Genomic DNA, 26834 nt, shown 5'->3' with positions numbered 1-26834 from the left:
TTCTGGCTCAAATAATCGCATGGACTGAATAGAAATCGACATCGACGTCGGCGCAGCTGATAAAAGCTAAGAGCATTGATATACGAAAAGATTTGTTTACATTCTTCAAAAGCCTTCAACGGTGGAGAGGACAAGTAAACAAAGCAGGAGTTGATTTAAAAAAGCGTTGACAGCATTAATCACGCGTAAAGGCAGACCTTGTCGCGGAATAGAATTCGGAAGCAAGGTCGCGTTGTGCTGTAAAATCTGGTCGATCAAGTTCTTTTAGTTCGAACGCGTGAACCGTGAGCACCACTCTAAAGCTCCTCGTAGCACGACTGTTTAGTCTAGGAGCTCGTGAAAATTTATGCGCACAAATGGATGTTTAATTGGACGCTGGATCAATTTGTCAAGCAATAATGTTTGAAATATTAATATTTTGATCGTGTGCCGTAGCGAATGTGTCTGGTTTGATTAATTTTGCAATTATGTGTTATGAGTCAGGTTTTCGATGCTTGTATTTGGTATTTTCTAATTAATTGAACATACTGGGGTATGTGCGCCAGTTATGGCAATAGTGGTCCAGTTTATGGCCCAAGGGCTTACTTGAGTTTTAAATATTTTTAATGGTTTTATTTGCGTAGATGTATGGGAAAATCTATGTTCCGACGTTGTAGGGACGAGCGATTCTCCATAATAAAGAAATTTGACACCCATTGTTCTCAAAAACAAGAGAACCCGAGCATTAATGAATATTTCGATACCGATACCGATACCAAAAAATAATACCAAAATAATGTTCCCACAATACCATTCCAAAACCAAATTATAATAATGCAACACCAAAACAATACCACACAGGTATTCTTTTGGTGTCCAAATATCATTTTTTGTTATTTAAAAAGAATATTGCATGCCATTTTTTTGATATTTTTCGATGGTATTTTACCTCTTGGTCAATACCAAATTTTGGTATCAGGGCAGAATTAGGTATTCATTAGTTATTTTCTCCTGTTCGGGAAGCGCTGTTACCGAATTACTTTTTCTACCTTCCTCCATATGACGAAGAAAATCCAATGGCATTTCAATGTGTTTTTGGACGCAATGAATTACTCAGTCAGGTTGTAAGTAATGAAAGTACCCATACAGAAATTTGCATACAGGGTAAATGGATGTAATGTCGGCCTAAATGTCTCTAATTTGGGCCCATACATAATTTCAGCAATCGACTAAACTTTCAATAGTGACCAAAAATATCCATAAGTACCGTCCCAATGACGCGTTTATCTAGAGAAAATTGATAGGCCATAGGCCAACATTAGAGCCATTTCCCCTATGCAAGTTAAGTTTCGAATTGTCTGAACTAGAATGATTTATTCCCTCAATTTGTTCATGTGTGAAACACAAAAGTGCTTACATTCTCTGAGAAACTGCTTTCTTCTAATTATTATCTTATGTACTGCCTAACACTGCTCCTGCTACCAACCGTTGTCGGGTTGACTTACTGTTGCTGTTGTCTTAGCCATGCACAGTGGGACCAGGCCAGACAATAAAATCATAAAATCAACTTTGAGTTCATACTTTTTATTTTGACGTGGGACTACGTCTTTGATTTCTATATGGGGGTATACTTTGTGAAAACCGAAAATGGAACATGTAACAAATTAAGAAAGATTTTGAACGTTAATAACTCAGCTGCCCCTGGTCCCATTTCAATAATTTTATCACCAATCGATCAGAAAAATGGCTACGCATCGATTAAAATGCCGAATGTTGATTTTTAACAAGAAACTATTGAAAAACTGGTAAATGTCCAGCATTGTCCAAAAGCGTTTAATTAACTAACAAATCCACCAATTACCTTCATGCATATGCTGCTTCCCCAGCACAGTCGTCAGAGTGTAGTAAGTAGACGAAACAAGTCAAAGTGGCATTCGCCTCCGATCCTCGGGCGCGTGCGAATAGGGAGGATGGAATTGCGTAATATTTAGCACACTCATCGCCATATTCAGAACCAAACGCAAATTCTTCGAGATAACCACCATCCGTCATCTGGCTCGCCGTGGCGGTGTCTGACGTATCTCCGGTCTGATTTACGAGGTGTGCTGAAGGTGTTCCTGAAAAATGAGATCCGTGATGCTGTCACCTACACTAAACACGCCAAGCGTAAGCGGCCATGGATGTCATCTACGTTTTGAAGTGACAGAGACGCACTCTGTTTGGTTTCGGAGGTTAAATCATCACCAACTTTGGCAACAAAACGGCTCTTTTCAGGGCCACCAAGCTTATTACAGTAAAGAGTAGGAATAGAATTAATCTGCCTGTTTGTCCATATTCAGAACCAACGACCACACAAAATGCTCATGTAATCAAACTGGAAGCAGGGGTACACATTATTTTGATCAATTTTGAATCGCTACGGCCGGATATTTTCGATGGAAGAAGCAAGAATCTAGCATCTAATTCGACGAAGACGGCAGGAAACATTTGTGAAGCCGAGTTATTTACGAAAGAAATTGTCGATGAAGAGAATCGATCAATGTAGATAGGACCTATTGAAAAGTGACGCGAGATTTGTTTTCCGTACTGAGCTCAAATGCTACCGACGCCAGGGAGGCAGCTCCCACACCTGAACCCTACCAATCGACCCATAAACTCAACCCGGGACCAACGGCTTTACTTCCCGAAGGAAGGCGTGATCAGAGATGTTATGCCTTAGAACATGAGATTGAACCCAGGCCTGCTGGGGTGAGAGGTAAGCACGCTAACCACCGGCGCCGATATCTTTCAAGGTGATATCACGGCGAGTGAGGTTGACCCAAATTTGAGTTTAGTTATCTCAGAAATAAGAAATAAGGTGCAGGAACTCAGCGATGAGTAAATTTGCCTCATGTTTTCCCAGGTTTTTCCAGGATTTTTTAGGGAAAATTCCTGAATTCGAGAAAAGTAAAGATTGGATTCTCTCAGTCTGTTGGTACTATTACGAGACTGAATAAAACTTTCGTCAATTTCCTCATTTTCTGGCAGATTTTTTAGGTTTTCCACGAGACAAATTTACTCATCGCTGAGTTCCTGCATTTTTAGCGATTATGGGTGAACTAAACTCAAATTTGGGTCGTTCTCATTCGCCGTGTACGCAAAAGGAAAAGAGCCAGTGTCGCTACTTGATAGCAAACTACTCATAATGGGAGGAGTCTTTGTAGCTTTTATACCACTTGGTTGCACATCATTCTGCTTCAACCTGAAAAGATATAAAAGAGCGCTGCTGTATGGCATTAGCTCATGGATTCTCTGCTTGAACGTCAAGCAGTACAGTTCGGTCTTTGCTCGCTCTGTCGAGTTGTTCTAAAGTTTCTAGTTTGTTCCAAACATTCGCAGTTTAATCGCGTCGTCAGTAGTGTCGGTCGCTTCGTGTGATGGGAAGACAGCGCTCCCGGAGCAGGCTCCGAGAGAAAACGGAGAAGAAGAACACCGGTGAGGGTAGCTTGAGTGTACTTATTTCGAATAGGTACGCTACTCTTCCCACCGATGTAGGGAATTCCACCTCAGCCACGGTGAAGCGGTCTAAGAAGAGGAAGAAAAATCAAGGCCAGTCCGATGGTGCGAGTGGACGGGACGATGCCACCTCGACGAACGTCAGCGTCATTAGTGATTTCGGCGACGCCGTCGACAACGAAACTGCTGCCAGCCCGAGTGCAGCAAAAATGAAGCTTCCTCCACTGGTGGTGAAGCAAGTCCCACTCAACACGCTGATTGGCGATCTCTCATCGCTGGGCGTTGCAGCTGAGTTTAAGCTCGGCAGGATCGGCACCAAGGTGATGCTCCGAACAAAAGCGGAGTACGAAGTGGCCGTGAAATATCTGAAGGATACCAAGGCGGAATTCTTCACGCACGACATCCCCGGTGAGAAGCCCTTCAAGGTAGTCATCAGGGGTCTACCAAACTTCGACCCCAAGATGGTCGAAGCTGAAATCAACCGGTACAAGCTAGCCCCAATCGCTGTCTTCCGAATGACAAGGAGAGACGAAAACGTGAAGACGTACCCGGATTGTCTTTTCCTGGTGCACTTCCAGAAAGGGACGGTGACACTCTATGCGCTGCAAGCCATCCATCATCGTACGATGGGAGCCATACCGTGGCGGCCATCGTGACGTAACGCAGTGCCAGCGGTGCCTCAATTTTGGACACGGTATCCGCAACTGCAACATCAAGCCACGCTGCAGCAACTGCGCTCACGAACACGCCACTTCTGACTGCCCTGCGGATGGAGACAAGCGAATTCGCGGGTGCAACCCGCCATCCCTCAAGAAGCTTCCGGTGATTCCACTGGTCAAAGCTCTCCATCCCCCCTGGATTCTGGAGACAACCAACAGCGCAAAACAACAACCCCGATCTGTTCTCAGCGGACGAATTGATGGAAATTTTCGTCAACATGTCCGGTGCTCTTCGTAAGTGCCGCAATAAGCCCGATCAGATCCAAGTGCTCGGTAAGTTCATCATCCAGTATGGCGTCTAAACCGCTAACTATCGTCACCTGGAATGCTTGCTCTGTAAGAGCAAAAGAGATTGAGCTTGCCGACTTCCTCCGCAAGCACCGAGGGGGGCGACACATCTAAATCTCAATTCTAGATGCTCTACAAATCTCACACTAGCGAATCAAACTTCGAAAAATCTTCTTTGATTTCTTGTATCTACTTGCATCGCGCATCATCTTTTTGCAGGAAATCTTCAAAATCGTCATCAATCTTCTTCATATCTACTCAGCGTGCGCGCAGCTAACCACAGCAAAACACAATTTTTCCTGCATCGTAGATAGAGTCGCCCCCCTCGGCAAGCACAGCATCGACGTGGGCCTTTTAACCGAGACCCATCTAAAGTCCGGCGACAGCTTCTGGTTGCCTGGCCACAACACTATCCGGCTTGATCGTACCAGCTCCAGGGGGGTGGTGTTGCGGTCGTCGTCAAGAAAGGAATAAAATACCACACTCTGTCCCATATCCGCACCTCTATCATCGAGGCCCTTGGTGTGGAGGTGGAGTCGTCGACTGGATACGTCCAGTTTATCGCCGTCTACTGCCCTCCACAGTGTGCCGCCAGCAGTGGACTAGCGGCTAAATTCAAAAAGGACCTGTCCACCATCACCCGTAACGGTTCCCGTTTCGTAGTAGGAAGAGATCTTAACGCTCGCTATGAGGTCTGGTGGAACTACAGGCAGAACCAGAACGGTCGTCTGCTGTTCGACCACTCACAGCATGGGCTGTACTCCGTTTGATTTTCGGATGAGCCAACATTTATCTCACCGGCGGGCAACCCATCGACGCTAGACCTGTTCCTGACAAATATCGGCTTGTCCAAGCCGGTAGCCTTGAACGAACTCAGCTCCGACCACCAACCGGTGGTGGCTGAATTGGGCTGCAACGTGGCTCCTGCTTCAAGCCTGCGTAAGGACTATCATCGCGTAAACTGGGCCCAGTTTGAACGCGTGGCAGACAGGCACATCATCGACAACCCGCCGCTTGACTCCGTGGAGGACATCGACCGAGCGTTGGAGGGACTCCACCAAGCCATAACCGTTGCTGAAGAGGCGTGCGTCCGACGAGTTCCTGTGAGGGGTAAGTTTATTGCCATTGATTCCCACACCCAACTCTTAATTCGCCTGAGAAATGTTCGTTGACACCAGTTTCAGAGGACTGGAGATCTAGCGAGGAAACGTGAAATGGCCGATCTGAACAAGGAGATTCCAAACAAACAATTTGAACTGATTAAAAGCTGAATAAGCTAAAAAATAGCTGAAGAAGCTAAATTTTGCATAAACAAGTTCTAATTCAGCTTTCAATGTTGGTTGGGTTGCTTCCAGAATGGTCTCACTCTGGAACGAATGTTTCGGGCGGCTTGTCCAGAATCTGGACGACCGCTCCAGACCATTCTGGAAAGTTGTCAAGGTCTTAAAGACGCACCCTAAATCCATTCCACCACTCAAAGATGAAAATGATGACGATCGGCTCATAATCCCCCCTCAGGAGAAAGCAAATGCGATTGGTGAGCATATTGCCAAATCGCACTTGCTTGGCTCCAACATCCAAAGTCCGCTCGAAGTTCAGGTTGAGCAATGCGTACTCAACCTTGATTCCTCCCCTTGTGCCATTCCTCCGGAGGATAGAATCACAGTGGAACAGATTTGCTCAGCGCTGAAATGCACCAAAAACATGAAGGCCCCGGGTTTGACGGAATATTCAACCTAGTGTTGAAAAATCTCAGCATGAAGGTTCACTCTCTGCTGGCTGCTGTCTTCAACAGATGCTTGGAACTGCACTACTTTCCAAGTATCTGGAAGACAGCGAAAATCATACCTATCCGCAAACCCGGGAAGGACCCAACGCTAGCTTCAAGCTACAGACCAATCAGCCTCCTTTCAGCGCTGAGCAAATTGTTCGAGAAACTCATTCTCAATCGTTTGCTCAAGTTTGTCGAGGAGCAAAACATTCTCCTAACGAAACAGTTCGGGTTCAGGAAGGGGCACTCCACAAATCATCAGCTAGTACGGGTGATGAATAACATCCGAAGTAACAAGGCTGTATCCAAGTCCACAGCCATGGCATAGTTAGACGTTGAGAAAGCGTTTGACAATGTCTGGCACAATGGGCTTTTATACAAGCTTTGTAACTTCAACTTTCCTTTGTATCTTGGTAAAATCACCCGTAACTACCTTCAGCAAAGGTCGTTTAAGGTATCGTTGAATGGCTGCCATTCAAACACGTTCTCCGTCCCAGCAGGAGTTCCGCAAGGAAGTCTGTTGGGCCCCTTGCATTACAGCATCTACACTTCAGACATTCCTCCCCTCGGAGACGGTTGCGTGTTCTTCCTGTTCGCAGATGATACCGCAATAACCGTCAAGGGTAGGATGCCTCGCGAAATAATAAACAAGCTCCAACGATGCCTTGACGCCTTTGCTGATTATGTCCCCACGTGGAAAATTAAAATCAATGCTTCCAAAACCCAAACAATATTGTTCCTCCATCGGCTAACAAAACCAGCTCCCTCTTGTACTGTAATCATGGATGGCACAAGGGTTGAGTGGTCCGCCGAAGTAACCTATATCGGAATGTTGTTCGATGAAAAACTCCTCTTCCGTTCGCATGTAGAGAAAACTGTTGTCAAAAGTTCTGCCTTGGTTAGGAGTCTGTATCCGCTGATTTGCCGTAGATCCCGCCTCTCAAGAGTGAACAAACTGGCTGTCTACAAACAAATAATAGCACCTGCGATCCTCTACGCAGCTCCGGTTTGGGAATCATGTGCACAGACTCACAGGAACAAAATTCAGGTCGCTCAGAATAGAGTGCTGAGGATAGTACATGATCGTCCTTTCGACACTAGAATAACAAATTTACACGAAGAGGCAGGCATTGCCAAAATAGATTCCAGAATTAACGAAATTAAAACTAAATTTGCACAAAAATGTAATTTATCAGTAGTAGTAGGTTAGTTGTAGTTGTAAATAGTAGTTATAAGTAGTCTCCTTTTTCCAATTCAAATCAAACCAATCCCACCAAGGTGGTCATACTTTAAAAACAGGCCTGATAGGACTAGGAACTGTAAATAACAATTAAAATCTCAAATTCATTCATGTAAACTACACAAACACAAGAAATAAAGATCATTTAAAGTCAAAAAAAGGCATTAGCTCATTTTCGCTTCGGACGGCGTGGTGAACAGCAATAGCAGCAGTAGGAAGGTGGTGGCTCTAGTGGTGGCTAGTCCACTCCTTCACACCTAACAAGCAACAATTGACTGGTCGTGGCAAAGGAGGAAAAGGTCTGGTAAGGGAGGCGCCAAGCGTCATCGCAAAGTTCTTCCAGATAACCGCCATCGGTCGTCTGGCTTGCCGTGGGGGTGTCAAACGTATCTCCGGTCTGATCTACGAGATGTGCTGAAGGTGTTCTTGGAAAATGAGGTCCGTGGTGCTGTCACCTACACTAAACACGCCAAGCGTAAGTGGCCATGGATGTCCTCTTCAATAAAACGGCCCTTTTCAGGGCCATCAAGCTTACATCAGTAAAGAGTTGGAATAGAATTTATCTATGCTTGTTTGTCCATATTCCGATCCACAAGCTCCCAACGACCACACAAAATGCTCTCCAGAGTTGTAATCTTGTAACCAAACTTGGAAGCAGGTGTGCAAGTGATTTTGATTGATTCTCTTAATCAACTTTCTCTTTGAAAAAAATTACTTCAAATTTGGTACGCCTACAATTCAAAAACGGAAAGAGTTGAGATAATAGATAATTGATCAATTAAAAGAACTAAATGCTCTTCACATTTATTCCGTCCACTAGCGGTCCTACGTCAAGCTTCCATTCGTGCCCCTAGGCACAGACCCTATTACTTTTTTGCAGTAGCAGCGCATTCAGGCGGTCAAGGAGGTTACTTTTTACCCCACCTCGTATGAGTTTGGAGGAACGTATGGAACACTTGGTCTAAAGTGAAAGATTAGGAACTTTTTCTACAAAGATAAAATTGATTTGAGGTCTTGTACAAAGTTGTTTTGTATAGTATTCTCAATCTTAGCTCGAGATTCGGCGAAATTTGTGCATTTTTGGTAAGCAAATCTTTTTCCCATACAAATCGAGATTATAACCAAATTCGTTCAAATTTTGCACAGTTGTTGGGAACTTAAGGTGAATTACTGCGACATCCTTATTCTCGGAACCACTTAGAATCTTTAAGTGCACAAATATCAGCTTCTACGACACGTGCAAAATTCAAATTGTTACTCCACGTTTGTTGAACTTCAGCATACATGAAGTAGCAATTTTTGTTGAAATCGAGCACCGATTTCCGATATCTGTGTAATTGAAAAGTGGAAGTGCATGTATAAGCAACGTGGCGGCCATTTGTGGACTCTACAAGGAATCACCTTAAATACACATTGAAAAAGCAGTGTGGAACAGAGGGTTGTGAAGTTGACCCACCCCAATGAACGAACTTTTTAATTCCATCTATTTATAGATCAATAACGGCACCGGTGACGTCCTTACGGTCTTTTGCCACTCAACATAACACATCTAGAAAATGGTACACAGCTTTAAGAATAGTTTCGCTTGGACGTACCTATAAGCCAAAGAAGCAATACAAACTCCAGGGACACATATCTACCCGAATGTTGATCAAATGTGCATTCAAACTGTCAGATAACATTTTTACGACCTCGTGGTATATGGCACCGTCCTTGGTTTAATACTTATATTTCGTCACGACGCAGTCCCACAGCAAACCGGGACCGGATTTTTTAATATTCTCGATCCTTCTTCTTATATCCCGATCGGCGTCAAACTGCTTTGACATTCAATCCAAGTGGAACATTTAGCCATCCTTTGTGGGAGTCAAAATGAGGAAGATTCAAATGAAGTGAAATCATAAAGCGATAGTAATCAAAATCAGACAACATTATTGCTGTCATTTGGTTGCTTCTTGTTAAATGCATTATTATTATTTTTTACGAACGCTTTCCATTCAGTTTTGGAAGTATTAAAAATTGCTTTATTAGCATCACCTTGCTTTCTAAAGTTCTGATTTGGCCTTTTTGTAGCTACTAATCACGCAACGGTTGGCATTTTTATTGGGTGGGGGAGAAGACGTTAGGAGACTTTTTTCAATTTGATTGATGGTCGTGACAGTTGGATTTTGTTATGGTTTGATGAGGACTAGATGTCTATTATGTTGGCCTGCTGGAATTTAATGTAAGGTTGTATAAATTTTCATATGCTAATGTCATTTGAGGATATGTCAAACTGGAATTCAGCCAATGAGAGGTAGGATTCCGCAAAACTAACGGTCAAGCCCTTGAGTCTTGATTTCTCTAGCGTCTTGCTGTGCGTGTGTGACTGATAATCATGAGTTATTAATGTTAATGTTCAGAAGAAATGCGTTCGTAAAATAAATCGGAATTTGATTTCTATCTCGAATCCTTTTCTAAACTCAGAACCCGTTTTCTGTACAGGGGATTTTTTTTTTTATTATTTGGCAAAATGTGTCGAAGGTTCTCAGAATGCTATAAAATTTGGCCGACATGTAGAGTTAATGATCAAATGAACGAAATAAAAATATAATAAAAATTAGAGGGCCCATTTTTCTGGAATGTCAGGGAATTCTATTTATGATCTGGAAAGTCAGGGAATGTCAGGGAATTTTAGTGTAGGTCAGGGAAAAAAAAAATTATGTTGATCACATTGCAAAAAATCATGTGTGGAACTCATAAAAACAATATTTGAAATTTTATCAGTGCATGACGGCAATGTTTTTGGGAAGATCCCGGGCATCAGATCTACTCGCTGCGTTTATGGACGCCCTTGCCGGTTGCTGCAAGTATCCAATTGAAGCTAGAGGAAAAAAAAGGTGGCGAGAAGCTGATAGATCTGGGAAGCTGTGGGCTGTTTATTTTGCATAATGCATTCAAGGATAGTGTTCGCATTATCAGTTGGGATGTTGTCCAATATTTGCGTGGTATCTACAATATCTTCAAAGATGTACCAGCAAGACGAGCGTTTATCACGATGTATTCTGGATCTACCATATTCCCGTTAAAGTTTTGCGCTCACCGATGGTTGGAAAATAGTGCTGCTGTTCAGAGGCAGGGCTGGTAGCGAGTCACTTTTTAGTGACTTGGTCACTTTTTTCAAGTCAGCTACTAAAAAGTCTCTTTTTTTAAGGCCAAGTCACTAAACTCACTTTTTCTTGTAATAAGTAACTATTTTCAACTTTTTTAGCGTAAATTTATTTCAAGATTGATTATTCTTTACGTTGTGACGTTTAATCGTCTTTCTCTATGTATGGATGTCTATTCATTTTTCTGGATAAAATTACCTCAGTTTTCCAAGTAAGTATGTCCAAAGTCTAAAAATATTCAATGTCTTGAAGCTTCGTATTCCATGTAAAAAGTTCAAGCTTCGAGAACATCAAGACAGATCAGATAATCAAAGGTAATCAAGTAATTTCAAGGAAACATTAGAAACCTTAAAAAAGTTTCGAGAAACTCAGTGAATTTCGAAAACTTCAGCAAAGCTCCGAGAGAATTCCTGGAAATTTTATGAACATCCGGAAAACGTGAGAATATTTTAAGGTTGTTATATCATGGAGATTTCAAGAAATTAAAAAATGTGAAAATTTAGCTTAGTTGGTTAGAGAACATAAACGAAGTTCCATTAAAAAAAAACAAGAACTTTCAGCAAGCAGTGATATATTCTAGAAATTCCAGAGAACTAAATTTAGATACTTCTAGATAGTTTAATGATATTCAGCGAAGTTCCGAGTACTTCGAGGATGATCAGATAGCTTCAGAATAATCCCATTAACTTCAGCAAATTTGCAGCAACTTACAAGGAGTTCCGTGGAATTATAGGGTATTCCAAGAATTCTATGATTGATCCTAAAACGTTAGAAACGTCAGGGAATTATGAATGTGTATCAGAAAATTTGCTGGATTATTAAACAAATTTAGAGAACTTCAGGTAAGCATGGATAAGTTCAGGGAAAAGCGAGTGTTAATAATGGTTATAATACTTAAGGAATATTGTCAAAACTACAAGGCAAATTAATTAATTTCAGTAAATTTAAGGGTTCTTAAAAAAACTGATAAATTCAGGGTAGTCTAGATAACTTTAAAGAAATTCAGTAATCGTTTGAACACCAAGAAAGTCTAGACTATTGAAGAAGTTTTAAATTAGTGTCGATAATTTAAGGGAAGTTTTATGAACTTCAGAAAAATCTTGAGAACTTCAGTGGAAATCATAGAAATATATTAATTATTTCGTTCTAATTCCATGAAAATTTCGGGAGCACAAAAGTTCCATAAATTCAGAAAAAATTCGGAAACGTTGCAGAAAGACAGTGGTCTTCAGAAACCAAAAAAAAAAATTTATTTTTCTAAATTTATTTCTTACTGAAGATTAATCCACTGTGAATCTTAAAAGTTCAAAGTGTGAATGAAAATATCGAGAAAAGCCCTATCTTGATGGTGGTTAACATGTTAGAGCAACCGTAACGGTACGCTGCTAAACTCATTTTAGCAGCCCTCATCATAGCGCAGCTACCGTATCGGGGGTTGCGATACGAGTAACTAAAATAGCAGTCGGCTTCTCGGTGAGAAGCGCGTTACCAAATTTAGCAGCGCGATAGCAGCGCGGGAGAAAGGTTGCTATTCGTAGACATGTCAAAATGCTCACTACCGGTACGGACTACGGCGAGTAAATTGATAACCGCGATAGCAGCGACCGGTGTGGAGAAGAGTGACTAAACTAAAATGAGAGCGCTGTACGCTGTTAAAATAGTCGCGCAAATGACAACGACCGTTACGGTTGCTCTTATAACTCTGTAGTTGTCTGAACGTGGTATTAAGCTAGCTTTCTTTAAATCAGTTGGTGTCGAAGTTGAGCCATTTCAATGCGAATTTCAGATGGACAACCCTATGGTGTCTTTTTTGTGCAATGCGATGTCTCGAATGGTTAGAGGCATTTTGGAAAGGTTCATTAATATTGATCATCTGAACAATATTGCACAGGTAAATGCGCATTTGATCAATAAGATCGCAAAAAGGAACGACTGGACTTTTTTGGCAAAGATCATTGGTCGACGTATTCAGAACTATTGTTGGTTGTGAAAATGATTTGCTGCTTATCGCATGGCAACGCCAATGCAGAGAGAGGTTTTTCGGTAAATGCAGAATATCTTTTTGAAAACACATTGCGTTTGGGCCTTCAGTCGTAGCGCGACGTCAGATCTATGATGGTGTTACTCATGCAGGCGGGTTGGAAAACTTACAAATTTTGAATAAACTTATTCAGCGAGTTCGCAAAATCGCATTCGCTTTCCATGTAGACAAGGATCGTCGTATGAAAAAAGCTCTCGATTCCGAAAACTCAAGATGCTCAAAAAGAAGCCGAGAGTTTGCAGGAGAAAATTGTTCTGCTCAAACATTTTTAAAAGTAATCCGAAAATGAAAATAAACACATATTCAACTTGCAATTTCTCGTTGTAATGTGAACTCACTGAGAGAATAAAATGTTAATGATAATTAAACTTAAATTATTTTGCCATGTCTGTGGTTGTCATATGGAGTTCCTGAGAGTACGAAACTGACTAATGCATTAGCAGTGCATCCTCAGGTTAGGTTGCCAAAGCAAGAATAATCACTGCTCTGCTATTTTACAATAATTTATATGTTAAGAGAAAGGATCGTCTACGGGTTGATTTTTATTTGGCTGTGAAATTATGAACACAAATTGAGAGCTTGGTGATATTGATTAAATATTCCTATTATTACTTAGTAATGAATAGTGAGCCTAGTTGTGAGCAGTAGTTATTCATTATTATATTAAAATATGTATTTATAGCCCTAGGCCTATTCACACCCTTCGTAGGTAGTCGGTCAAATGTTCTGTAAAAATTGTATTAGTATCAAGTTATGTAGTACGTGCCATGAGTATGCCATTCTTGATATCTTCTACCCTGCTGCTCATTTTAAACTAACCTTAATTTACACTACGGTATAATAAAGCACATCACGTTGTAGCTTCTTGGGTTAAAATAACGAAGTTTTGATGACTGGAATATTTCTGAAAACCGACTGGAAAGTCAGGGAAAGTCAGGGAATTTTATTTTCGACTTTGAGTCGACACCCTGTTATTCAGCTTTCAAACGATATGTAACAAATTATTACATTTTACCATTTCGAACGAACTGTCGCACTTTACTTGTGATCGATGCCATCATGATCTGCACAGTCGCTGGTGACACTGTACTGGCGAACTTATTCCACTTTAAACGCATTTGTTGTGCATTTGTCACTTCTTTACCGCATCCTCGAAGTTTCGCTTGACAATTGCCCAATATTTTTCGGTCGGTCTGAACTCAGGGCAATTCGGAGGATTAATCTCTTTGGCGACGAAATTAACAATGTTTGCAGCATACCATTCTAGTACCTCCTTAGAATAGTGGCAGCTGGCTAGATCCGGCCAAAACATAACGTTGGTCTTGTGTTGCCGAATGAAGGGTAAAATCCGCTTTTTCAGACACTCTTTAATGTAAACCTTTGACGTCCTTGTGTGAGATGTGATGAAAACCTTGGTTTTAAGGTCACAACTGCATATTCCTTGCCAAATCATTAGTTTCCGAGCAAACTTATCAGCAAAAACAAATATATACCTGGAAGAGACATCCCCACGACCAGTTGTCAGGTAAAATTTTCGTCCGGGGATTTGTTTATAATCCATTTTGACATATGTTTCGTCATCCATTAAAATACAGCCATCAAATTTCGTCAAAACTCGTTCGTATAGTAATCGTGCTCGCTTTTTGGCCACTAAATTTTGTTTCTGGGAGCGATTCCGATGTTTACTGGCACAAGAAGACTTGTATCCTTCTCTTGAAAGGATGTTACGCATGGTGGAAAAGTTGGAATCGTATTTCTTTGCCAAATCACGTATGGAGGCAACTGGGTTGCTTTTCACGTACCTCAACACCTTTCTCCTCAGCTCTTTGTCCCTAGTGCCACTTTTATGATAGATGCGCTGTGCTCTATCCACACTCAGAGTATCCTTGTAGCGTTTGATTACAAGACTCACCGTTGACTTTGGGAATTTTAACACTTTTGCTATTTTTGAGGCAGACCACGAAGGGTTCTCTAGATGTTTGTGCACAATTAATTTTCTTTTCTCAAGTTCCATGATTCGTAATTCCGGGATGCGTCAATCAATCGAGAAAAACTTTTCACCAATTCCTTCGTTAATGAAACATCAACAAATGCCTGTCAAACGTTTTTTGTTCGAACCACCAGGGGCGCGGTGGTGTATTAAACCGTGCATCCAGATTTACTTTGAATCGAGCTTTATGTATGCACAATTTGAATTTTGGAGGATTTTGCCCACGCTTAGCTTTGCCTCTGTAAACGAGAACCAAATTGCAGGTTCAATCTAACCCTTTGAATCCCGAAAATACAAATTAATGATTTGATCTGATTTGAAGTTTTATTCGCTTGATTTCACAACATAGATAAGTGGATGTTTTTAATGGTGAATACATATCAATAACACATTTTCACGGTGGAGGAATCGCTAGGAAAATCAGAAGAAAAAAAAACATTCAGTGCAAAGCAAGTTTCTCTAATGATTTTATTCCATGCATCAATACTTCTAATCTTTCACTGGTGAAAATTTCAGAGTGGTGTCTCTTACAGATTTTGAGTTTTATCACAGAGAACAGACGTTGAGAATCGAACAATATTTCTGTAAAAATTTGTGAAATGATTCCTATTCAACTTAAGCGCTACTAACGGCGACTTCCCCACTTAAAAAATTCTCTTTGACAACCTGAAGGCGCTGGTGTTTCACAAATTACACTAGACACTATAGACATAATCTAGACAATTTCGTGGATTGGTACTGTTTTCAATAACATCGACATGATTCTGCTTATACCATTCAATGACATCCCTGCTGTAATGGCACCTAGCTAAGTCGGGCCAGAACTTTACCGGACCTTCGTGTGACTGAAAGAAAGGCAAATTTCTCTTCTGGAGACATTGCTCCAGTGATGAAAACCTTTGAAGGTACATCACGCAACAACCACCCTACACAATCGACTAGAAATACTTTAGGCAACGTGGGCTTTAGGTAGTGATGAAACTTCGCTAGAACTATTCCACAGCCGCAGACAATATATGAGCAAAGGCGGGCGCACACTTTTTTGCCTGTATATAAATTATCGCACTAAAGCTTCATGATAGCATTTTCAACCAACTCTGAATATTGTTAACTTCACGTATGAAGTAACATAAACACACTTTGAATGTTTATTTTTTTCCAAATCTGCAGATGCCTTGCCAAATCATCAATTTGCGAGCAAATTTATCTGCGAAGTCAAATTTGAACGCAAGGTATAATTTTTGACCTGGAATTTGTCCAATTTCACGTAAATTTCAACGTCCATCCAAATCCATCAGTTGCACTTAATTAGAACTTGCTCGTCCAGCTTCCGAGGCAACGAGGTTTTGTTTCGGCGACCTGTTGGGATGTTTGCTGGCATGGTACAACCGAAAACCTTCTCGCATACAGATTCACTGTGCGCCGCACTGAACCTTTTCGTCAAATCACGCCCGGAGATCCCAGGATTATATTGGACTGCCCTAATGATCTTCGCTCGTAATTTCCGTTCACATGTTCCACTTTTACGTTCGTTTTGCTTTGCGCGATCCAACGTTAGTGTTTCCCGATAACGTTTATAGACGGTATTTACTGTCGATTTTGAAAATATGAGAATCATTGCAATCACTCCTCCTGACCACGTTGGGTTTTCAACGTGAGTGTGTAGAATATTTTCACGTCTCTCGCGTTCCATCTTCGATAACTTTTAAACGAGTGTATCCCCATAAAAAAATTGACAGATGGGAAATTTCCCTGTCGACCGACGAAATCGGTTCAAATCAAATCAAATCAAATCAGATTGACCGCCCACGGTTGCTGCTCTGTTATTACCAGATCAGCTGCAATTACACACACTAAGATTTTTTTTACAGGAGTCAGTATTTTTTTACTGGGTTTTTGAATTACTGAAAATGTCGGTAAAAATTCAAATGACCGTTATCCGTAAGGAATCAATGAAATCGACCAATTTTATTTTCTATCATTAAATGGGGTTTACGGGATGAAGTATGACAAGTTCAGAACAAATTTTCTCATTAATAAATTTTCCACAGATTTTTAAACTTTTACCGAACAGTTCCGCAATTCAAAAACTCGGTAAAACCGTACTGACTCGATTAGTGTGTGCACAGAGAACCAACAGATGATGTTTGGGACTAACATTCATCCTCAATGTGTAAGAACTGGAGATCTAATATTTAGCAATACCAGCGCCGGCCGTGTCCGAATGCAGGTCAACTTGGGAATGGGAAGGAATGTGTTGACGTGATACTCGCTGTGAAGGAAACCGAGAAATCCTCTGCGCTTCCACGAGAAATCACTGGGATGTTGGATGTGGGGGGAAAGGTTGCACGCACACGCAGGGATCGTTTTTTTGGTAGAGCGATTATAATACACCACACACACACACACACACACACACGCGCGCGCACTCATCCAATTTCTATTTTTAGATCAGGACCCACACTGTGTTAAAGTGATGCGATCGGTGTTAAAGAAGAATTTGTTTTCATTAAAATCTAGTGGGTATAGAATAAGGCAAAGTGAAAAATTGCAAGGAAGGGGACGGGCCTGGGATTGAACTCCCGACCTTCTGCTCAGTAAGCAGAAACGGTAACCACTGAGCTACCGAGCCTCGTCCTGTCGACCGACAAAATCGGTTGTATACAAAAAAGCCCTATTAGTAAACCGAAAACTTCGGGATTAGTACACTGGTTATTTTTGTCAGCATATTCGTTAGTGTATTTAATCGGATTCCGCCGGGACCGTCGGCCATAGATTTAAGCTAGTGTAAAATCTGGAAATTGTATGTTTTTTGATCGGTGATTATTTTATTGTACGTATTAATATACAGACGAATTTGGTTTACGTAGTGATTATAAAATAGTGACAGTGAGACTAAGTGAGTGCAGCTTTATTATCAAATTTCATTACAACCTGGTAAGTTGGTATTAATATTTTTGTTATTTAGGAAAGCATACAATGGCAAGCAGGTGGAGTACTTGGGGAGTAAAAAAAAAAAAGCTGCTAAACACAAAGAATACGACAAGTTATATCTCCAATACCTGGAAGAATCAGATATAAAAAGTGATTCCGATGATGATCTGCAGCCCTCAATGGAGCATGAACAATGGAGCATGAACGACGGAATTGAAATCAGTTTTGAAGGAAATGAAGAGCCCTTGATTGAGACACTGCAAAAGGATGGAATACATCATAATGATTCTATTAGGTATCCTAAAGGGTGATACGGTCAAAATTTGGTCAAGGGAAAACGCGTGTAAATCGGTGAAATCGTTTATTTAAAAAATCAAATTAAATTTCTTTTTCAAGTTCAATTAGTATAAAATTCAGGAAAAATATTCAGTTAGGCTTCCGCTTTTCCAAATCCGGATTGCCGGGCCTTACGCTTGACTCCTGCCATCAGATTTTGTACAGCCACCTTGTCCACCTTCTTCGCCGCAGAAAGCCAGTTTGCCTTGAACTGCTGCTCGCCTTTAGCAGTTTTTTTGGTCTTCTTTAGGTTCCGCTTGACAATAGCCCAGTATTTCTCAATTGGGCGGAGCTCTGGCGTGTTGGGAGGGTTCTTGTCCTTGGGAACAACCTGCACGTTGTTGGCGGCGTACCACTCCATGGCCTTTTTACCGTAATGGCAAGATGCCAAATCCGGCCAAAACAGTACGGAACAACCGTGTTTCTTCAGGAAAGGCAGCAGACGTTTATTCAAACACTCTTTCACGTAAATTTCTTGGTTGACAGTCCCGGAAGCTATGAAAATGCTGCTTTTCAAGCCACAGGTACAGATGGCTTGCCAAACCAGATATTTCTTTGCGAACTTTGACAGTTTCATGTGCTTGAAAACATCTGCTACCTTTCCCCTTCCTTTTGCCGTATAAAACTCCTGTCCCGGAAGCTGCTTGAAGTCGGTTTTGATGTAGGTTTCGTCGTCCATTACCACGCAGTCAAACTTCGTCAGCATCGTCGTGTACAGCCTCCGGGATCGCGCTTTGGCCGTCGTATTTTGTTTATCATCGCGATTTGGAGTCACTACCTTCTTGTAAGTCGATAGTCCGGCTCGTTTTTTGGCTCGATGCACGGTTGTAGACGATACACCCAGCTTATTTGCGGCATCTCGGAGAGAGAGGTTAGGGTTTCGCTTGAAACTACCGGCAAAACTCTTTGTCGTCTCAGCGGCTTCCGGTTTTCGATTTCCCCCCGATCCAGACTTCCTGGCTGTCGACAAACGTTCCCCAAACACTTTAATTACATTTGTAACGGTTGATTTGGCAACTTTTAGCGATTTTGCCAACTTTGCGTGCGAGTAGCTCGGATTTTCGCGATGCGCGAGCAAAATTTTGATACGCTGCTCTTCTTGCTTGGACGGCATTTTGACAACTGAAGAGTGAATTCCAAAATCAAAATAGGAGCAACATTCTACACACACACACCTTCAAAATGAGGGGTGTTGAGGTTTTTTAAATGCAAAATTGAAAGAAATACGTCAAGTTGATATTGACCAAATTTTGACCGTATCACCCTTTAGTAATGTAGACAGTGGTCAGATAATAAACATATCTAGCGTTCAGAATCGTAAGGGCCTAACTGCGATAATCGGTTGGCATCAATCTTAAAAGTGAAGCCCACCTATTTCCATCCACCAACTACAGGTCGTATAAGTGAAGCTGGTCCTGGTCTTATAAGTGAAAGGACACACTGACTTACAGATTTGCTGAATTTTGGATCTGTACATGATATAAGACGCCCACTCCTATCCACATATAAGACCAGAAAATGGATGCAAATATCTAATAAGTGGATGCAGGAGGGGGGGCGGTCTTCCTTGCGTTGGAACAATTCTCAGTGCATTTGCTGTTGCTTTTGTTAGCCAATATAACCTTTTAAGATACTGTATTGAAAAATGTTCAGGAAAATGCAAGGAAAAATTATTAAAATTACAAAAAATTACAACTTACCCCAAAGGTAAAATCAATGAAGAAAATCTGTCATATTAGTTAGGTCCTCATGATTCTGCGTGCTAGAATATGTTTTAATTTATATACAAACTATCAAAGCCACAATGTACTAAAGCAGTGTTTTTTTCTGTTTCTCCTAGCAGCAGTGACACTGTGCATGAAAAAGAGCGAGACGGATGAATTCGAGGCAGAAAACTTTAAAGATCTCAAATCTAACGTTCCACTGAAATATCGGCTTGCATATTTCGTGTCACGTTACCACCTGAGTGTTGAAGCTACCAAAACATTATTAGAAATATTTCGAGATGAAGGTCTCGATGTTCCGATAAGTTGTATGACCTTGTTGGAAACTCCTCAAAGTGCTTTACTGCCTAAAAAAGTTCACCCTGGTGAATACGTCCATTTTGGAATTAAAAACACGTTTTCTAATTTGGTTGGTGATTCAATTGCGTCAACAATGAGCGAGATAAATTTAGACATCAATATCGATGGTCTCCCCGTTTCAAAAAATAGAAGATGCTTATGGCCTATCCTAGCTGCATTCCCAAACGTGTTCGAAATCTCTCCGTTTGTTGTTGGGTGCTATGCAGGTCTGAAAGAACCATCTAATTTTGATGACTTTCTGGTTGACTTTGTAGCAGAAGTCAACGATTTGATAGCAAAAGGTATTGAAATAACTCCTGAATCTGGAACGGTCAGACTAAATTTTAAAATTCGCCTGTTCATATGTGACCGCCCAGCAACGTGTAAAATAAGCGGAACGGTGTCACACGTCAGCAAACACGGTTGTCCGAATTGCGAGCAAGTTGGTAGCCGCGTAAATTGTGTCATTGTTTATTCGAAGGAAGAGAGCTGCGCACGAACTAACGAATCTTTTCGTCAGCGAGTGGATCCTGAACATCACCGTGTCCAGTCCGTTTACGGAGTTGAGCGCATCAATGGATTGGATATGATTCTACAACTAGGAGTAGATCCTATGCACGCTTGTTACCTTGGTGTAACAAAAAAGGTACTTGAAAGCATGTTCGGGAAGTTGAAAAAAGCCGGATACAAAGGGAGGAGATTGCGTAAAACTGATCGAATTAAAACAGGTTTGTTCTGCTGGCTTTGATAAAGATGAAATATTTGTCTAATTTTTCACTTTTTTCTTTAAAGGTTCATTTTACTTTGAATTAGGGAAGCTCAATCCAAAGGAATTTGCAAGGCGTCCAAAACCATTCGAAGAATTGTCTAACTTTAAAGCAACCGAATTTCGTTTGTTTGATTCTTACATTGGTTTGCTTGTCACCGGGAAGTTCTTTGAAAAAGAACATCACGAGCATTTTATGTTGTACTATTGTGCTCTTCGTCTGCTTTCTATGAGAAATCCATTAAACAATGACATAGAGTTAGCAAGACAATTTCTTAGAAATTTTGTTCATATGTTTCATAGATTCTATGGTGCAACTGGTCTTACGCACAACGTGCATATGTTATTGCATTTAGCAGACTATGTTGAATTGTATGGAAATCTGCCTTCAATCAGCGCTTTCAGGTATGAAAACTTTATGCTAGAGATAAAAAGAACTTTAACTAAAAAGCATCAACTTGTGCAGCAACTTTACAATCGAACAGTTGAACAAACAAAAATCGCTGAAAAGCCTGGTTATCAAAACCAATTTGCAGAAATATTTCAAATGAAAAAGCGTCTATATGGCTGTTTATTTGCATACCGCACCTGCTATTTTAATAATAGAAAAGTAATTAGCGTAAACGGCAAAGATGATTGTGTTATGATAGATGGAATCCCTGCTAAAGTTCTTGGTTTTGCAGATTATGAAGGCCAAAGAGGCGCAATTATCAAAAAGTTTTCAAAATTACGCCAATTTTTTCAATCACCAATTGATTTTACCAAGATTGGTGTATGGTACGCTGAAAATTTAACCGAAGAAATTGAATTGTTCCGAAAATTTACTTATTTTTTCACTGAAAAACGTTATTCCTAAGAGGCATGGCTTAAAATTTATGAATTTTCAAAGTATGTCATGTTCGGGAAAATCTGAAAGCTCAACTAAAATTTTCCAGGAAAATTGACCACCTACAATTTTTTAAATATTTTTATCGTTCTTAGATCCATAAAATCTACATGTGGGCAAAATTTCATTAAATTCTTAGACCCTTCGGCCTATTTTGTCCGATAATAAAAAATCTCCATATATTAACCACAGACAAACAGACATAACACTCACAAATTGCGCATAGTCAATTCCCTTGCGTTTGACGTTTACACACTACCGCCATCTGTTCAGCGTACTGCCCACCAGAGTGTACTCAACAGATGGCGGTTATGTTTAGCGACGATGTTTTACAGTGAGAAATATTCAGTTGGTTATGTCTGTTGGCCTTTGATTAAATATGAACGTTGTGATAACTTTTAAACAGCCAGACATGTACCAGGAACGTGCTAAAAATGTGCTGAATAAAAAAATAAAAATTAATTAAATTTTTGAACAGAACAGGATTAGTCACCGCGACATTTTCAGTAAAATGGGTACTTTTTACTCATGCACAAAAAAAAATAACATGCAGGGTAAAAAGTACCCATGTTTTGAAGTATTCGTCGAATACATATTAATGAGTAAATCCCCTTTTACTCATTTAATGTGTTAGGCCACTCGCTAAAATGCGTGCGCACTTTTCTTTAAAATGGTAAAGTTTTACTCTTTAATTGGGACTTTCAAGTCACCGTGTGAAATGAAGAAAACAACTCTCACAAGATCTGTCCCAAAAATCGTTCGCTCAATCGTTTTTGGCATGTCAAGCTGTGCTGACTTTCATTTTGCTTGGTGAAATTTTTTTATTGTTCAGTAACAATTAATGAGCGACTCGAATTCGTTGCGAAGATTTTTGGAGAGGGAATTTGATCGAATCAATGCTCGGTTTGACAGAGGTAATTATAGTTATTCACTTTATTGTGCTACGGCACACTAATTAGTATTTTTTTTATATGTTTTTCTTTAGTTGAACAACAACAACGTGATACGTTGGTTCATCAACGAGCGACACGGGAACTGCTATCAGAATGCAACAACCGGCTCCAGCTCATCCAAAAGCACATGACGCCACCAACAAAACGGACGTTTCCGGTAAAAACCATCGAGGATTTACAAACTGTTGTTGGCAAATTCGAGCACCCGGATCAGGCAGCCGATATCAGACAAGAAATAACATATCCTTTGAGCAGTGTCAACCAGGATTAATGGCTGCGGGCAATAATGTCTGACCAGGTTGTTTCCCATTAGCATACCGCAGATGAAATTCGCCATTTGAACTTCATCAAACATATACTGAGTAAGTTGTTTCGGTTTTATTGATTTCATATTTAGTAACCGTGTTTGTATTTTTCTTCCGTATAGATAACATCACATTTACCACGGACAAACAGTTCACAGCCTTGGTGAACCAAGGGAAAGGAAGAGCATACTCACAACGACGGAGAGAAGCAAAGAAATCTGTGGCCAAGGAAAATGCCCCACCCTTGGCTCCACCTTCCAGAACTGTAGAGCTCTTTGGGAAACCATCAGGTGCGAAGAAAACTAAAAAGGAGGAAACGCGTGTTGTGGTGCATGTGGTTGAAAATGTAGATGCTTCTCCATCGGATTCAGCGGTTCAGGGTTCGGAGGAATCTGATGATGACATCGAGGAAGACGTTGAATCCCCTGCCTATACTCCGCTGAAATAATCGTAAACTGTTGTCGGTTTTTTCTCTCTATTTATATAATAAATAAATAAACCTTTCAAAACCAAATGTGTGTAATGTTTATTTGTTGAATTCAATTTCCTCTTCTGTACCATCTAGTATACGCTCACTTGATATCAATAATGTTGTCTGCAAATGCATTATTCAATTATATCTGTCGATTTAGTATGTTTTATCAGAAGAAACAATTTAATTACCCGATTAATTAGTGTACTTCATCTGGTTTCATCAATTTCATAAGCCGATTTAACCGATTTAATCGTACAAACAACTGAATGAACCGATTAACCACTCTATTTCGTTTGGTTTCATCAATTGCGTATGCTGATTTATTTGTCGACTTAATCTGTTTTCATCGTAGAAACAATAATTTAATAAACTGATCAACCAGTATATTTCGTCTGGTTTCATAGAAGCCCGGCTACAACTCTGTCATCCTACTAATCGTTCGATTTGCTCGCTTCTAGTTGACTGATTTCCTATGTTTTCGACTACCGATTTCGTGTGCTGACGCGTCGGCAACCTCCCTTTAAGAGTCGATGCAACAATTTATAAATACGTCGGTTTCATAGTCGGTCAATATTACCGACGTGAACCGATTTAGTCGAGGGGAAAATCGGGAGGATTTTTTATGGGGATCCATTCAGCCAAACGTCTTGGTTTGATTTAAAAATGACATATTGCTGTACAGGGTGTGCCATATTGTATGTTGGTATGTAAATATTGAATAACTTTGACATTTGTCAACCGATTGACTTCAGTAGACACATTTTGGAAACTTCAATTCAGTACAATTTTAACCATGAATCACTTCACACCAAAACAACGCGCTGAAATCGTGACGATGCACATTGAAAATAGTTGTAGAGTTGTGTTAATTCAACGTGCATATCGTCGAAAATATCGTGACAAGCAGGCGCCGACTGACAAAACTGCTCGTCGTTTGGTGTCAAATTTGGTTGAGCATGAGATAGTGGGAGATCGTCCACATGTCGTTGGTTGAAGTGGTATGAGAAAGTGTTGCCTAGGATCCAAATGTGTCGTATCGCCACCGCGCTCAGCAGGACTGGACGCTTAACGGTGTGCCATGCCACACTGCAAATCAAACAATTCAGTTTTTGCAACTAAAATTCCCTAGACATCTGGTATAAAAAAGGCAACCTCTCCAGGTTTGACGCTTCCAGACTTCTTTTTGTGGGGTTTTTTTTTAAAGCAAAGTTTACGCCAGCAAGGCTCAGACCATTGACGAACTCAAGGCACACATTTGTGCCGAAATCATCGCTATATCGCCTAAGATAAAAGTGATGGAAAACGCAGAAAAAATGGCAAACTTTACTGTGGCGGCTACTTGATTGATGTTGTATTCAAAAATTAGTATTTGAAAATCGGTTGTTTTTTCCAAGTTATTCATGGTTTACATACCGACATAAAATATGGCGCACCCTGTATAGTTCGAAACACACATTTACGCTATTAATCTATTTTATTGAAAAATAATATGCGAATAAAAAATGTTATCAAAAAATCAGAAAATTGATATAAAAGAAACACAGATATAATCCATTACCAATAGTGATGGAATTATATCTGTGTTTTTGACATGGACTTAAATTTGACACACCCATTCCAACACTCAGGTCATCTACCTTACCATTTTCACTATCATTATTATTTACACAAACACGTATCGAAACTAACAGTAGTCATGTCCTAAATCTGATATGAGCTAAGGTGAATATATATGCTAATTGAATTACATATCTGGTTGAACCTGATGCCGATCAACAAACGGTGAAGTAAGAAACTGTGTTTGACCGCAGATACAAAGTATTTTCAGTGTCAATACACACCAAAGCGAGTCAGTTGCGGATCTCTCGACCTGGGAAACCGAAGGCAGCTTGCAAACGTTTTGTTCGTCAATTATCACTTTGGTATATTACTCCATACAAGGTGCGCTGGACATCATCCCCCACTATAAGGCGACTGATTCCGCCGAACTATTTAAATAAAACGAATGATCTGCAAACCATTAATTGTGAATTTGAAAGCGAAAGGTACAACAAATCCATCCTCCTGAGGGAATTGCTGATTTGCTAGAGCAACGTGTTGAAATGGTAAATATTCGGCATATTCGTCAATCAAAAGCTTGATTTTAAACGACATTATTTTTTTTTCAGAAAAGTGCATTGTTGGTTTTGGCCGTGATCCTCGGCTGTAATGGTCAAGGATATCAAGGATATTACTACCCCAAGCCAAGCATTCCACTTGAACCAGCGCCTGTTTGTTCAACGTCGTATGTAACGCAGACCCTCCGAGAAGCCGTCCAAGTTCCTGTATATTACACATCAACCGTGGTGGATCAGCAATACTTCACAGTGTTTTCCACCGTCGTTCAACCAGTGACCCAAATTGAAACCCAAACAAGAACAGTGGTTATAACGCCAAGTCCCGTGATCCTATATTCCACTATCGTGTCCACCGTAACGGCTTTCAGCGGCATTCAGGATGATAGCAGCAGCAATCAACAATCCTTGAACAACGGTTATCTTCCTCCACCGGTAGTAAGTGACGATGCTCGGGGTCGCCTAAATAATGAGTACCTGCCTCCATGTGGAGAAGAGTCTCGAAGCAACACAGGGGTTAACATTTTGAGCCTTGCTGGTGTTGATAGTGATGCTGTTAGCCAAAATAGTGTACGGTTCAACCCACTGGAACAGCAGCAAATTTCGCTCAATCTCGGAGCGTTGCCTCCGTACTGATTGATGCGTGGTTTGCATGCAAGCGTCTAAGAACGAGATGTGGATGTAGGAAACGAGTGTGTGATGATGTGCGAATAGATTTAGGCGTTACATATTAAGAGGATTTGCTTTCGATCCTGTTAGGTGTGTTAAATAAAAAAATACTTCTGAGAGAGAGACACTTCTGTGTTCGTGTTTGAAGTAAGGCTGACATTGATTTTTTCGTTGACTACTGCTATATAGGCCTATAATTTTGTAATGTAGTGTACTTAGAAAATTCCACTCGTTCAAGGGCATTTGGTGGGATACTTGTGGAAATCATTATTCATGATGCAGTTCACCATTTTTTATAGAATCCGTTTTGTATTGTTAGGGTTTATAGTGCAGTTCCAAACTCCGAATAGTTGCTGTGTGCTTTTATAATGTTTCGCGCCTATATCAAGAACAACATGTGAAAAGGGCATACAAGCTTTTTGTAAACAAACCTTCTTATGCCCTTTTCTCGCCACCCATATGACACCTACGCAAACCATCAACATCACCGAGTAGGGGAAACTTTCCCCTTCCCGATGATATTGCTGGTTTCCATGGGCGACCCTCGGTTGGTGAGAAAAAGGCCTACAAAGGTTTATTTACAAAAAGCTTGTATGCCCTTTTCACATGTGGCTCTTGATATGATTGTTAACGACCAACCGGACGCTACCTTAGCTTAATC

At 40.7% G+C, this 26834-nt stretch overlaps 1 protein-coding gene across 1 annotated transcript in view; it reads left to right on the top strand.

Annotated features, from left to right (window-relative positions):
- Positions 1 to 26212, top strand: part of LOC135699244 (uncharacterized) — a 48645-nt gene extending 22433 nt beyond the window's left edge. Inside the window, exon 3 of the mRNA XM_065219447.1 lies at positions 25559 to 26212. Coding sequence (XP_065075519.1) covers positions 25559 to 26140 — 582 coding nt within the window. The 3' untranslated portion in view covers positions 26141 to 26212. The remainder of the gene's footprint in view (positions 1 to 25558) is intronic.
- The last annotated feature ends 622 nt before the right edge of the window (positions 26213 to 26834 follow it).

The sequence above is a fragment of the Ochlerotatus camptorhynchus genome, unplaced genomic scaffold (genome assembly GCF_037179485.1).
Source record: "Ochlerotatus camptorhynchus isolate MF236.1 unplaced genomic scaffold, CSIRO-AGI_Acam_v1.1 ptg000105l, whole genome shotgun sequence".
Lineage (NCBI taxonomy): Eukaryota > Metazoa > Arthropoda > Insecta > Diptera > Culicidae > Ochlerotatus > Ochlerotatus camptorhynchus.
The sequence above is the reverse complement of the archived record's forward strand: the minus strand, read 5'-3'. Positions and strand labels throughout refer to the sequence as shown.